General features: G+C 46.0%; 1 protein-coding gene across 1 annotated transcript in view; it reads left to right on the top strand.

The window, feature by feature from the left end:
- Window positions 1-14,371, top strand: part of LOC143988151 (putative cation-transporting ATPase 13A4) — a 191,484-nt gene that overhangs the window by 88,032 nt on the left and 89,081 nt on the right. The window contains exons 9-10 of the mRNA XM_077487480.1: window positions 186-314; window positions 10,845-11,009. Coding sequence (XP_077343606.1) covers window positions 186-314; window positions 10,845-11,009 — 294 coding nt within the window. The remainder of the gene's footprint in view (window positions 1-185; window positions 315-10,844; window positions 11,010-14,371) is intronic.

Consider the following 14,371-nt stretch of genomic DNA (forward strand, 5'->3'; position numbering starts at 1 on the left):
AATGACATTTCTTTACTTGTTTATATTGGTTTAGGGATGACGCTTTCACTTTTAAAAGGGCAGCTGTTGGTCTATACAAAATTTCAATAAATATTGCATTTGTAAGGTGAGGCGCTGAGTTTATCACATTTAATGTTGACATTTTTTCATACGAAATTGGTTTGATATATTATTTGTCCCTACAGGTGTTTATGTGGATGAATCCTGTCACTTGGCTCCTGGTGATGTCATTGTGATTGAAAGAAATTCTCTTCTGCCTTGTGATGCATTGCTAATCAATGGAGGCTGTATAGTGAATGAGAGCATGCTTACAGGTATAACTTCCATTCTTTAAATTTTTTTTTGCAAAATTAAATCTTTTTCTGCTACAGATCTACAACCAGATTTCACAGGCTTTGCTTTCCCAGCAGATAAAGCAATTTTCCCTTGTAGAAATGGGACAGTTTGCTAAATTCAATAGCCAAACACTTTTTTAACTGGTCATAACATACTGAAGAGAATTCACAGTATTTTAAAGCTGATTTTCAGGTAGATACATAAAAAAGCCAATGTAATCGCTTTGATAACAAAACAATATTCTTTATTGTTAAATGTCTACTATATTAGCACCTGAATTTGTCTTGATTTTCACCTCCCGTAATCCCACAGCACAGTAATGCTTGGACTTGGAAATTGAGAACTAAAAGCCAATCAAGCTTCTGTCTGCTGCGGTGCACATGTAGATATTTTGTCATGTACCTGTATGCAGAGCCTGAGGTGACGAGTGTGGATTTTTACACAGTTCCCGTCAAAGTACCCCGGAATGTTGCAACAGGGACTGCAGGGGGAGAAGGAAAGGCACAAGTGCCAAGCTGCAGATTGTGAGCAAGAACTTGGGAATGCTGGTATCTGACAACAAGCACAGGTACAGCTGGTGATTCACTATTGAAACACCAAGTCCATTTGAAGATGGAGTCAGTTCCCACACCTGGTTTACGTGAGGGCTGAGTGAAAGGACACCAGGATGTAAACCGAATCAGGAACAGGCAGAAGTCAGCAACAATTGGGCAGTGAACTAAAGTCACTGGGTGGAAGCATGGCTGGTAGAGAAGGCAGAGAGCAAACATGAGCAGACAAGGGTAATTTTAGAGCAAGGTCAGAGAGGAAGCTGAGTCAGTAGCAGAATTAACATCAAGACTGGATCATAGGAATAAGGATGAAGACCATACAGCAGCCTTTCTCAACCTTTTCAACACAGAGGGACCCTGGAAATAACTTTCCAGTCTCAGGGAACCCCTGCTAAAAATTACTATATATATAACTAATGGTACATTAGTGTGATGGTCAGTGAGAAGAATGCTCCTTAAACTTGTGGTCATTGGGAAGAATTACCCCCTTACAGATAGCTAAAAAGATCAACAGTGTTAGTGGGAACTTATTTGGGAGGCAGAAATTCCTCATTGCTCAAGGAACTCCTAGCAACCTATGGAGGAACCCTAGGGTTCCACGGAGCCCTGGTTGAGAAACCCTGCCATTCAGCAAAGAACTAGTGCAGAGTTCTGGTTTAAATAGGCTGTTTAGTAGCAGTGGACGTGCATGCACGTCTGCACATACACTTGTTCATAAATGTGGGCAAATGTGCTGCCTGTCTGCTATGCTTTCAGAAATTATCACGCCTACGTACATATGCATTAGCCAGGCAGCACCTCTTAGCTTGATGGATGACACATTTGTAGATTGGCCATATGCAGCATATGAGAAGATTAGTTATTAAAATTACAATCATTTAATCCCTTGCTTAACAACTGTTCATTAAAGATATAAATCACATAAGGCGCATATTGTTTTTTTATGGCTCACCTGACTTTGATCATTACAAACTAGATAAATATACAGTACATAGAATTGATAGAGCATTTACACAAGATAATCTATTTTAAATGAGCATTTAGAAAACTGAAAAAGCTGTACATTCCTTTTTGGGTGTGTGTGTAATGTAATGCTGCAGTTAATCTGTGTAATATTTAAAGATGTTGGTTCTATGTTTAATTTAGAAAAAGCATATGAAGACATACATGGGCCATATTTGCTGGTTACATATGTAGGCGGTTCTGTACAATTATACAAATATGATGCATACATTTGTGATTTAATATGTCTCATTGCAAGTCTGCTAGTCTACTCAGACTAAAATCAATCACTATATAAGGATAAAAGATTTTTTTTTCAAATCCAAACCATTATAATCAAATAAGTAGGGATATTTTCTATTTTTTTTGTTATAGTAGTTACATTTTTTTTATTTTTGTGAATAAATCTTTTACAAAATGCAGAACAATTAAGAAAATTTTGCTGAAAGCAGTCATCATTTGTAAAATAATGTTGACTGTGCTTTGGATCAAATGAAAATCCAACAGGAAATAGATGTGTGGTGTATCAAAAGAAAATCTAAACTCAATTCTAAATATGTACAGTACCAGCTGAACTACAATCCCCCATCCCTAACTTCTGTTTTTTCTTTTACAACAGGAAAAGTACATTGGCATTGACAAGCTTTTGGGTCATATCTAATTTCTTCAACATGTACATTTCATAAGGAGAAACAAGCTTTAGGTTTTGCCCTGAAAATGTCTCTGTGAATTTCAGTATGAAATATAGTTCATGCATAATGTTTCTGAACCTTTATCCAGACTAATGCAGCTATTCTTTAGGATTACATGTAACTGTGGAAGATCTTGAATCCTAGCTTGAGTTCGGCTTATACAATTAGTGATGGCCGAACGGTTCGCCCGGCGGTCGTTTCGCGGCGAATTTCCGACTTTCGCCGTCCGCGGGTTCGAACGCCTTTTTCCGTCGTTCGCCCCGGCGGACTTACGTGTTTAATGTATACAAGAACTTTAACCTTTCGTGACACGTTTATCATGTGTTACAGGACAACCAATTGAGACATGACAGCTCATGGACACTTGGACATTCCCCCTAACCTATAAATACACCCGATCCGGTGGCCATTTTACATTCTTTCTTCTGTCACTGTAGGGAAAGGATCCTGTGTGGAGTAGGGACAGAGAAAACGCTAGCTATTTGGTACACAAAAGTTCTTTTCAGGACTGGTATAGGTGTTAGGTCAGCAGCCTGAGTTTCTTTTGTCAGTTTAGATAAAGGGACAGAGCGCTGTATGCTGCTATTTTAGGGACAGCTCAGCCAGATTAGTCTTTCTTCATCATCATCATCATCATCATCATTAGCTGTTACTATCAGGTCCACAAAAGAGCTGTTCCAGCTAATCGTTCCAGCCTACTCTTTTTTGCCAATTTGTATAGGGACAGGCAGGAAGCAGTGTGTCAGGCAGTGAGGATAATTTTAAAGACTTGCTGTTACTATTAGTTCCACAAAGGTTCTTTTCAGGACTGGTATCAGTGGTACGGTAATAGGCTTGTACACGTATAATATTCTTTCTTCCAAATATAGAAAGAATATTATACTTGACTGCTGCCCTTCTGCTGCAGTCTGCTAATCATTCACAACTCACTTGTTCCACAAAAGTTCTTATAAGGACTGGTAACTTGGTCTGTCTAGGGTGCTACGGTACATAGGCTTGGGTGCGGTACAGTCTGCTGTTCTGTAAGGACCGCTATCGGTCCACAATAGATAGGGTTGCCGTGCACTACTGCTGACCGCTGCCCTATACTGCAGCAGTCCTTCAGCGGTATAGGGACTGACGCACAGTCTGCTAAACACTAATACACAACCTGCTTGGTCCACAAAAGTTCTTATAAGGACTGGTAACTTGGTATAGGGTGCTACGGTACATAGGCCTGAGTGCGTTACAGTCTGCTGTTCTGTAAGGACCGCTATCGGTCCACAATACATAGGGTTGACGTGCACTACTGCTGACCGCTGCCCTATACTGCAGCAGTCCTTCAGCGGTATAGGGACTGACGCACAGTCTGCTAAACACTAACACACAACCTGCTTGGTCCACAAAAGTTCTTATAAGGACTGGTAACTTGGTATAGGGTGCTACGGTACATAGGCCTGAGTGCAGTACAGTCTGCTGTTCTGTAAGGACCGCTATCGGTCCACAATACATAGGGTTGCCGTGCACTACTGCTGACCGCTGCCCTATACTGCAGCAGTCCTTCAGCGGTATAGGGACTGACGCACAGTCTGCTAAACACTAACACACAACCTGCTTGGTCCACAAAAGTTCTTATAAGGACTGGTAACTTGGTATAGGGTGCTACGGTACATAGGCCTGAGTGCAGTACAGTCTGCTGTTCTGTAAGGACCGCTATCGGTCCACAATACATAGGGTTGACGTGCACTACTGCTGACCGCTGCCCTATACTGCAGCAGTCCTTCATTGGTATAGGGACTGACGTACAGTCTGCTAATCACTAACACACAACCTGCTTGGTCCACAAAAGTTCTTATAAGGACTGGTAACTTGGTATAGGGTGCTACGGTACATAGGCCTGAGTGCAGTACAGTCTGCTGTTCTGTAAGGACCGCTATCGGTCCACAATACATAGGGTTGACGTGCACTACTGCTGACCGCTGCCCTATACTGCAGCAGTCCTTCATTGGTATAGGGACTGACGTACAGTCTGCTAATCACTAACACACAACCTGCTTGGTCCACAAAAGTTCTTATAAGGACTGGTAACTTGGTATAGGGTGCTACGGTACATAGGCCTGAGTGCAGTACAGTCTGCTGTTCTGTAAGGACCGCTATCGGTCCACAATACATAGGGTTGCCGTGCACTACTGCTGACCGCTGCCCTATACTGCAGCAGTCCTTCATTGGTATAGGGACTGACGTACAGTCTGCTAATCACTAACACACAACCTGCTTGGTCCACAAAAGTTTTTATAAGGACTGGTAACTTGGTATAGGGTGCTACGGTACATAGGCCTGAGTGCAGTACAGTCTGCTGTTCTGTAAGGACCGCTATCGGTCCACAATACATAGGGTTGCCGTGCACTACTGCTGACCGCTGCCCTATACTGCAGCAGTCCTTCATTGGTATAGGGACTGACGTACAGTCTGCTAATCACTAACACACAACCTGCTTGGTCCACAAAAGTTCTTATAAGGACTGGTAACTTGGTATAGGGTGCTACGGTACATAGGCCTGAGTGCGTTACAGTCTGCTGTTCTGTAAGGACCGCTATCGGTCCACAATACATAGGGTTGCCGTGCACTACTGCTGACCGCTGCCCTATACTGCAGCAGTCCTTCATTGGTATAGGGACTGACGTACAGTCTGCTAATCACTAACACACAACCTGCTTGGTCCACAAAAGTTCTTATAAGGACTGGTAACTTGGTATAGGGTGCTACGGTACATAGGCCTGAGTGCGTTACAGTCTGCTGTTCTGTAAGGACCGCTATCGGTCCACAATACATAGGGTTGCCGTGCACTACTGCTGACCGCTGCCCTATACTGCAGCAGTCCTTCATTGGTATAGGGACTGACGTACAGTCTGCTAATCACTAACACACAACCTGCTTGGTCCACAAAAGTTCTTATAAGGACTGGTAACTTGGTATAGGGTGCTACGGTACATAGGCCTGAGTGCGTTACAGTCTGCTGTTCTGTAAGGACCGCTATCGGTCCACAATACATAGGGTTGCCGTGCACTACTGCTGACCGCTGCCCTATACTGCAGCAGTCCTTCATTGGTATAGGGACTGACGTACAGTCTGCTAATCACTAACACACAACCTGCTTGTTCCACAAAAGTTCTTATAAGGACTGGTAACTTGGTATAGGGTGCTACGGTACATAGGCTTGAGTGCGGTACAGTCTGCTGTTCTGTAAGGACCGCTATCGGTCCACAATAGATAGGGTTGACGTGCACCACTGCTGACCGCTGCCCTATACTGCAGCAGTCCTTCAGCGGTATAGGGACTGACGTACAGTCTGCTAAACACTAATACACAACCTGCTTGGTCCACAAAAGTTCTTATAAGGACTGGTAACTTGGTATAGGGTGCTACGGTACATAGGCTTGAGTGCGGTACAGTCTGCTGTTCTGTAAGGACCGCTATAGGTCCACAATAGATAGGGTTGACGTGCACCACTGCTGACCGCTCACCTATACTGCAGCAGTCCTTCAGCGGTATAGGGACTAAGAGTTTTGTCACAGGGTCATTTAAAAAATGACATGCAGAGGAAGAGGCAGGCCCTTCCGCAGGGGTGGTAGGGGTAGGGCAGGAGCAACAGGCTTGAGCCAAAGTGGGAAGTTGCAGAAGGTGCGTTCAATTACTTTAAAGGATGCACCAGACTTGGTTGAGTGGCTCGCTCAGCCTTACTCTTCTGCACCCTCCTCATCCTCTCGATCTGCACCCTCTTCTTCACTCTCTGCTATGTGCACCCCCAAAGACACTACCACCAACAACACGACCACCACCACCACCACCACATACCTTCCGCTTGAGTCACTGGAATTATTTTCCGATCCATATCAAGAGGACATTTCTGATGCGCAGCCACTCTTGGTATTGGATCAGGAAGAGGAGGTAGCAACAAGCGCTACTCAGCAGTCTGACGCCAGTACCCAGATCAGCCCAAGGAGGAGGTTGGTCCCCGGTGTTGCTGCCTACTCCGAGATCTCTACTTATAGCGGTGGGGAAGGTGACGTTGATGATGACGTGTCTAGTGATGTCACGTGGGTGCCCACAAGAGAGGAAGAGGAGGGGAGTTCAGAGGGAGATATGGACCAGCAGATAGGGAGGAGAAGCAGCAATGACTTACATTGCACAGCAGGGACAAAGCAGACTGCAAATGTATCAGGAGCGAGTCATCGACCATGTACGGTCACATCTGGCGCTCCCAGGACACCGGCACATGGCTCCGCAGTGTGGGCTTTTTTTAACGTGTCCGCTGCTGACAATAGCGTTGCCATCTGCAATCTTTGCAGTCAACGCGTTAGTCGCGGTAAGCCCAATACTCACCTAGGGACGACCGCCTTAAGAAGGCACATGAGCAGCCATCACCGAGCCCAGTGGGAGCAACGGAACACACAAAGCCACACTGCAGGCTCTCACCGTCCAGCCTCGTCTTCTACTTCTCCTTCTCCTCTCTCCTCACAATTGTCCTCCACTCCACCTTCCATCACGCCAAGCTCACATTTTTCTGCAAAAAGGCAGGCTTCCGTGGGCCTAATGTTTGAGCGTAAAAAAATGATGACGCCGGATAACCCTCTTGCCCAACGGTTGGCGGCTGGCTTGTCAGAACTCATAGCCCGCCAACTACTGCCATATAAACTGGTGGACTCGGAGGCCTTTCGCAAATTTGTGGCCATTGGAACACCACAATGGAAGGTCCCAGGAAGGAAGTATTTCTCAGAGAAGGGCATCCCAGAGCTATATGGCCATGTTCAGCGGCAAGTGAATGTATCTCTGGCACACAGTGTCGGTGCCAAGATACATCTGACCACAGACACGTGGTCTAGCAAACACGGGCAGGGAAGGTATATCAGTTTTACTGCCCACTGGGTGAACCTTCTGACGGCCGTCAAGCATGTAACCCGTGGCACCCGTGTAGATTTGGTTTTACCGCCACGGATTGCATGCAGGCCTGACTCTTCTTCTCCTCCTCCTACTCCATCCTCCTCCCTCTCCTCCTCAGCTGCCTCCTCCTTTTCCGCTGCTAGCGTCTCTTCCACTGCACCGCCCAAGCTCCCCAGAACCTATTCCACATGCCAGGTGAGACGTTGCCATGCCGTGCTGCGTCTGTTGTGCCTGGAAGCAAAGAGCCACACTGGCCCGGCACTCCTTTCAGCTTTGCGTTCACAGGCAGATGAGTGGCTAACACCGCTCAATTTGACAGTTGGTAAAGTGGTGTGTGACAACGGTGCCAATCTGCTTAGCGCATTGAAACAGGGCAAAATCACGCACGTGCCGTGCATGGCACACGTCTTAAACTTGGTCGTGCAGCGATTCCTTGTCAAATACCCTGGGGTCCAGGACATCTTGCGGCAGGCAAGGAAAATCTCGGCCCATTTCAGAAGATCTTACACGGCCATGGCTCGCCTTGCTGACATTCAGCGGCGACACCATCTGCCGGTCAGACGTCTTATTTGCGATTGCCCGACGCGATGGAACTCAACCTTCTATATGCTTGATAGGCTGCTCCAGCAGAAACGTGCAGTTAACGTCTACCTGTATGAACTCTGCGAAAGAAACGGTTCTGGGGAGCTGGGTTTTTTTTCACCGCGCCAGTGGCTGCTCATGCGCGACACATGCAGACTTCTGCGGCCATTTGAGGAGATCACCAAACTGGTCAGTCGCAGCCATGGCGCCATCAGTGACATGGTACCTTATGCCTTCTTTCTGGAGCGTGCATTGCGTCGTGTCATTGATCAGGCTGTGGAGGAGCAGGAGCGGGAAGATGAGGAAGTCGCAATGCTGGATGAATTCCCAGGGGGGGCTACTCTATCTGAGACAAGTCAACAACAGGAGTCTGATGAGGAGTCAGAGGAGGATGGTGCCGGGGCGGATGAGCAGGAGCAAGAAGAGCATGCTTTAAACCTTTCTGGGATCCCTGTTGTGCGAGGATGGGGAGAGGAGAATGAAGAGGACGACATTATCCTGGATGATGAGCAGGAGCCAGGCCACCACACCGCTTCCACTTTAGTGCAAATGGGGGCCTTCATGCTCCAGTGTTTTAATAGGGACCCCCGTATAAAAAGCATGAGGGTCAAGGACCAGTACTGGGTGGCAACGTACTTAGACCCCCGGTACAAACACAAAATGGCGGAAATGTTACCGCCGTCGCAGAGGGCTGTCAGAATGCAGCACTTCCAGGCCTTGCTTCGAGAAATGCTGCATTCTGCTTTTGCGTGCGCTGGCAGAGGAGCAATTCCCACTCCCAGAGAAGGATTTGCGGGTACCAATCCAACAGCGCCTGCAAGAAGAGGCCGGTTTGAAGATGTGTTGGTGACTTCGGATATGAGGTCATTCTTTCAGCCGACCCATCGACAGGTGTCATCCGGATCCAGCATCAGGGAACGCCTAGACCGTCAGGTGTCCGACTACATTGGGTTAACGGCCGATGTGGACGCTCTGAGGAGTGATGAACCCCTAGACTACTGGGTGGGCAGGCTTGACCTCTGGCCAGAGCTTGCCCAATTTGCAATCGAACTGTTGGCTTGCCCCTCATCCAGTGTCCTGTCCGAAAGGACGTTCAGCGCAGCAGGGGGGATTGTGACCGATAAGCGTACTCGCCTAGCTCACCACAGTGTTAACTACCTCACATTTCTAAAAATGAATGAGGCATGGATCTCGGAGGAATTCAACACATGTGATCAGTAGACCATGTATATGTCTATAAACAATTTTTGGAATCAAGCACACAGACCTTCTTAATTCATTTGGCTCACTTCCCTGACCCAAAAAAGCACACCGTACTATATGCCCCTACCCTCCTCTTTGAAGAGGTTGAGCGGTGTCATATTTCTACTGGGGCTGCTTATTATGAGGGGTTCCCACCATCCCTGTGCTGTGCTGACTTCCTCCTGGGTGTTCTTATTATGAGGGGCTCCCACCATCCCTGTGCTGTGCTGACTTCCTCCTGGGGGTTCTTATTATGAGGGGATCACACCATCCCTGTGCTGTGCTGACTTCCTCCTGGGGCTGCTTACGGTGCTGCTGTCAGCGCTGTATGTCACGGAGCTGCTGTCAGCGCTGTATGTCACGGAGCTGCTGTCAGCGCTGTATGTCACGGAGCTGCTGTCAGCGCTGTATGTCACGGAGCTGCTGTCAGCGCTGTATGTCACGGAGCTGCTGTCAGCGCTGTATGTCACGGAGCTGCTGTCAGCGCTGTATGTCACGGAGCTGCTGTCAGCGCTGTATGTCACGGTGCTGCTGTCAGCGCTGTATGTCACGGAGCTGCTGTCAGCGCTGTATGTCACGGAGCTGCTGTCAGTGCTGTATGTCACGGAGCTGCTGTCAGCGCTGTATGTCACGGAGCTGCTGTCAGCGCTGTATGTCACGGAGCTGCTGTCAGCGCTGTATGTCACGGTGCTGCTGTCAGCGCTGTATGTCACGGAGCTGCTGTCAGCGCTGTATGTCACGGAGCTGCTGTCAGTGCTGTATGTCACGGAGCTGCTGTCAGCGCTGTATGTCACGGAGCTGCTGTCAGCGCTGTATGTCACGGAGCTGCTGTCAGCGCTGTATGTCACGGTGCTGCTGTCAGCGCTGTATGTCACGGAGCTGCTGTCAGCGCTGTATGTCACGGAGCTGCTGTCAGCGCTGTATGTCACGGAGCTGCTGTCAGCGCTGTATGTCACGGAGCTGCTGTCAGCGCTGTATGTCACGGAGCTGCTGTCAGCGCTGTATGTCACGGTGCTGATGTCAGTGCTCTGTATTACGGTGCTGCTGTCAGTGCTCTGTATCTCCTGCACCCTCTTGTTTGCCTACCCTGGTCCCTGACCTTCCCTCTCCTCCATTGCCTTCATTAGCTCCATAGTCCTGAATTGTCAGAACAATTTCCCAAATAAAAAAAAAATGCTTGTAGTTATCGATCCCAAATTCACCTCATACATGTATTATGCTATTGTCCAGGTGGTGGGACTACGTGCTACCCCCTAATAATTACCCCGTGGCCGCAAATTCGACCTAAAGGTTTGCGAAATTCGCCTCCCATTGAAGTCAATGGAGCCCGCGGCGAACGGTCGTTTTCGCGAACGTTTGTGCCCGTTCGCGTTTCGCGTTCGCGAAACGTCCCGTCGGAAGTTCGTCCATCACTATATACAATTAGTTGCAGTTCTGTAATAAAGCACACTGAGCCTTTTAAATCCCTCAGAATACTTGTATTCAAATGGGTAACTGTATGTCTCTCTTATGGCTACAGGTGAAAGTATCCCAGTTACCAAGACTCCTTTGCCGAAAACAGACAACACAGAACCATGGAAGGTTCACAGTGTACATGACTACAAGAGACATGTCCTTTTCTGCGGAACTCAGGTCATCCAGACCAAAGCTGCAGACCATGTGAAAGCTATTGTACTTAGAACAGGTACTGTAATATTTACCTAGATAATGACCAGCTTAAAAGATTTAATCAATGGCATATGGAAAGTAATTGAATGTACATTTTAAAATGCAGTGTGTACAGGGGCTTATAGTAAATTTGTGTGTGTTTGGAAGAGGGGATGAGGTTAAATGATAAGCCTGGGTGCCAGATATGCTAGGTATGCCACTGGAAACCTTTTATTTAATTGCTGGGAGCCGCCTTTCACGATTACTGTACATGCACAGGAAGGTATTTAAAAACCTTTCTCTGTGTGGGGTGTATGCTCCAGCAGGGCTGCTATGTGCAGCAAATTAGAAACACTGACCTTCTTAAGCCGCGTACACACGGGCGGACTGTCTGGCCAACTTAGTCCGTCGAAACACATTTCAGCGGACAGTCCGCTCGTGTGTGGGCTTCAGCTGACTTTTTCAGCGTGCAGTCTGGCGGACTAAGTATTTCGGAATTTCCGTAATATTGTCCGTCAGACTTTGGTTTCAGCGGACAATCCGCTCGTGAGTAGGCTAGTTCGACGGACTAAGTATGGCGCATGCTCAGAAAGGATTTACACGGCGAAAGGTTGCATTGCTGTGTATTGGACTTCCTATTTCTAGTCCCGTCGTACGTGCTGTACACGTCATCGCGCAAACTTTCGACGGACTGTTTTGCATCCGTGTGTGGTCAAGTCCGTTCATTCGAAAGTAGGACGGACTGTCCGTCGGATTGTCTGACGGACTAAGTTGGCCATACAGTCCGCCCGTGTGTACGCGGCTTTAGGCAGGCTGTATGAGGCCCAGTGATTTTTAATGGTGTCCCTGGTCACACTCATAAACAATCCTGCTTCTCTGTGAGAAAACTAAATGTTTTTTGATCTACAGATCAGATTCCCACTGCTACATATCCTGTCTTTGAATTGGTAACTTCACCCCTGTTCTCATACGGAAGCCCTCCAGCCCAGCTAAATCTTTTCCTCTTTTAATCCATACAAATAAAAAATGGAGGACTCACACCGAACTTTGGTATCACTGTAAATGCATATTACGATAGTTATTAAATGTTTTTTTGATCTATAGACCAGGTTCCCACTGCTACATATTTTGTCTTTGATTTGGTAACGTCACTTCTGTTCTCATACAGAAGCCCTCCAGTCCAGCTACATCTCCTCTTTTACTCCATAGTAGGGCTGCTACTGATTAAAATGTTCATGTTTGATTAATCGTTTTTTTTTTTAATATGTCGATTAATTATAATGCACATACAGATCCAACTACTTTTAGCTGATCTCCTTGCATTGCAACTCTGCATTAGTCAGTGGTAAATGTGGTATACACTATATACAACCATCCAACACTAGTTAGTTTCCACAATCCATGACTTAACTTCACAGTTCACACAAATACATTTTAAATTCAAACTGTAGCAGTAAGTAATTTTTTTCCCCCAGTAGTGTGACAATCCCTCCACCTCCGATCTAACTAATCACTCTCACCTTATGGCATGGACCCCTGTGCAAACAGGTGGTCATGCAAGCGGATATTAAAAGGGTTAACGTGGACCATGAACTTCTCTTTAGATCCTTAGATCTCAGCAAGGACGCCAGGTCATGGGTAGAAAGAAAAGATCTAAGTGCTCACCGCTTAAGTATAAGATTACATTTTTGTGTTCAAACACAAACTACTCACATAAAGATGATAAAAACACAGCATGTAAAGCCGACAATCGGGTTAGTTCCGTAGGGCAGCCAGCGGTTAATGTCATGCATAGTTCCTCCCCGTACATGTTACGTTCAATCAGAACTTCGAAATCACTGGACTCCTCCCCACTTCCCTTCGTTAGCAGATGGAGGCACTTGGGGAAGGGGGGGTGAGTCTGGTAACATCGCTGTCCATGACGTCACCGGATCTCCGACGGAAGTCCCTGAAGACCCAGAAGCCGACGGAGAGGTGTGTACCTATCAAAAGAATTTTGATCGATCAAAAAAATAAAGTGATTAATCAAGGAATTAATCTTTCATTTCCACATCCCTACTCCATACAAATAAAAAATGGAGGACTCACACCGAACATTGGTATCACTGTAAATGCTTATTAGTTTAGTGTCCACCCTGCTGGGATCCTCCTTCTGATGTCTTTCAGTTGTTATAAAAGAGCTAAAATGTACAGTCTCAGCTCTTTTTCAGAGTAAATCTGGCCATAAATGGTTTGAACGCACCAAATTTTGATCCATGTATAGGCACTTTGGTTGAACAGAAGTCGATCTGCCGATCAAATTCTGTTTAACCAGCCTGCTGGATAATTTACGCTTAATCAGAGCTGCAGGCTATAGTCTGCAGCATTGATCTGCATATTCTGATAGTAGGGAAGTCTTCTTCGCGCTGTCAGAATAAAATTACACATCAGGGAAGATTCACCCATCCACATCAAATATGTAGATGGGGAAATCAGGTTAGTTTTTTCGTTCACCTTGCTGGTTGAATGAAAACATTGACCCATCTATGGCTAGACTAAAGCATGCCAGATGTATGTACCTAGATAGTGGATACTCAACTTAAGAAATGCTACAGCCATATTGATGTTTAATGTGAAGAGTGAAGACAAAGGTATGAATGAGCTAAGGAGTAAGCATTCAAGTAATCATTTAACCCTCCCAGCTCCATTCTTCCACTGTACCTGACCTGAACATCAACCCCTTCTCCTCCCTTCTGTTTACAATCTATACATTAACTTTGTCTAGTGTACCATTGCCAAGCTCCATGTTTTAATCCCCTTCAATACCAGCATGTTTCTCATTTAAAAAAAAAATTGATCAGTTTGGGATGTCTACTTTCCACAAAATAAGTCATTTTGTGGTTATTTGCACTGCATTTTTATTTAAAATGTTTTATAAAACATGTCCAATTTTACCCTTTTGATAGTAAAGAATAAAAAACCCAACCCAATGGGTAGTTATTAACCACTTGCTTACTGGGTATTTATACCCCATTTCCGACCAGGCCAATTTTCAGCTTTCAGCGCTCCTACAATTTGAATGACAATTGTGCGGTCATGCAACACTGTACCCAAATTACAATTTTATAAAAAAAATTCACACAAATAGAGCTTTCTTTTGGTGGTATTTAATTACGACTTTTTTATTTTTTGCTAAACACACACAAAAAAAAAAAAAATCCTGAAAGAAAAACCCAGAAGGTTTTTCACTTTGTTCTAAAATTTTGCAAACAGATAATTTTTCTCCTTCACTCAAGGGCACTGGAAGACTGTACTGATGGGCACTGGTAGGCTGTACTGATGGGTACTGGTAGGCTGCACTAATGGGCACTGATAGGCGGCCGTGATTGGCACTGATAGGTGGCCCTGATGGGCACCGAT

This window comes from Lithobates pipiens, unplaced genomic scaffold, assembly GCF_037356315.1.
Source record: "Lithobates pipiens isolate NorthernLeopardFrog02 unplaced genomic scaffold, aLitPip1_a1.2 Scaffold_18, whole genome shotgun sequence".
NCBI lineage: Eukaryota > Metazoa > Chordata > Amphibia > Anura > Ranidae > Lithobates > Lithobates pipiens.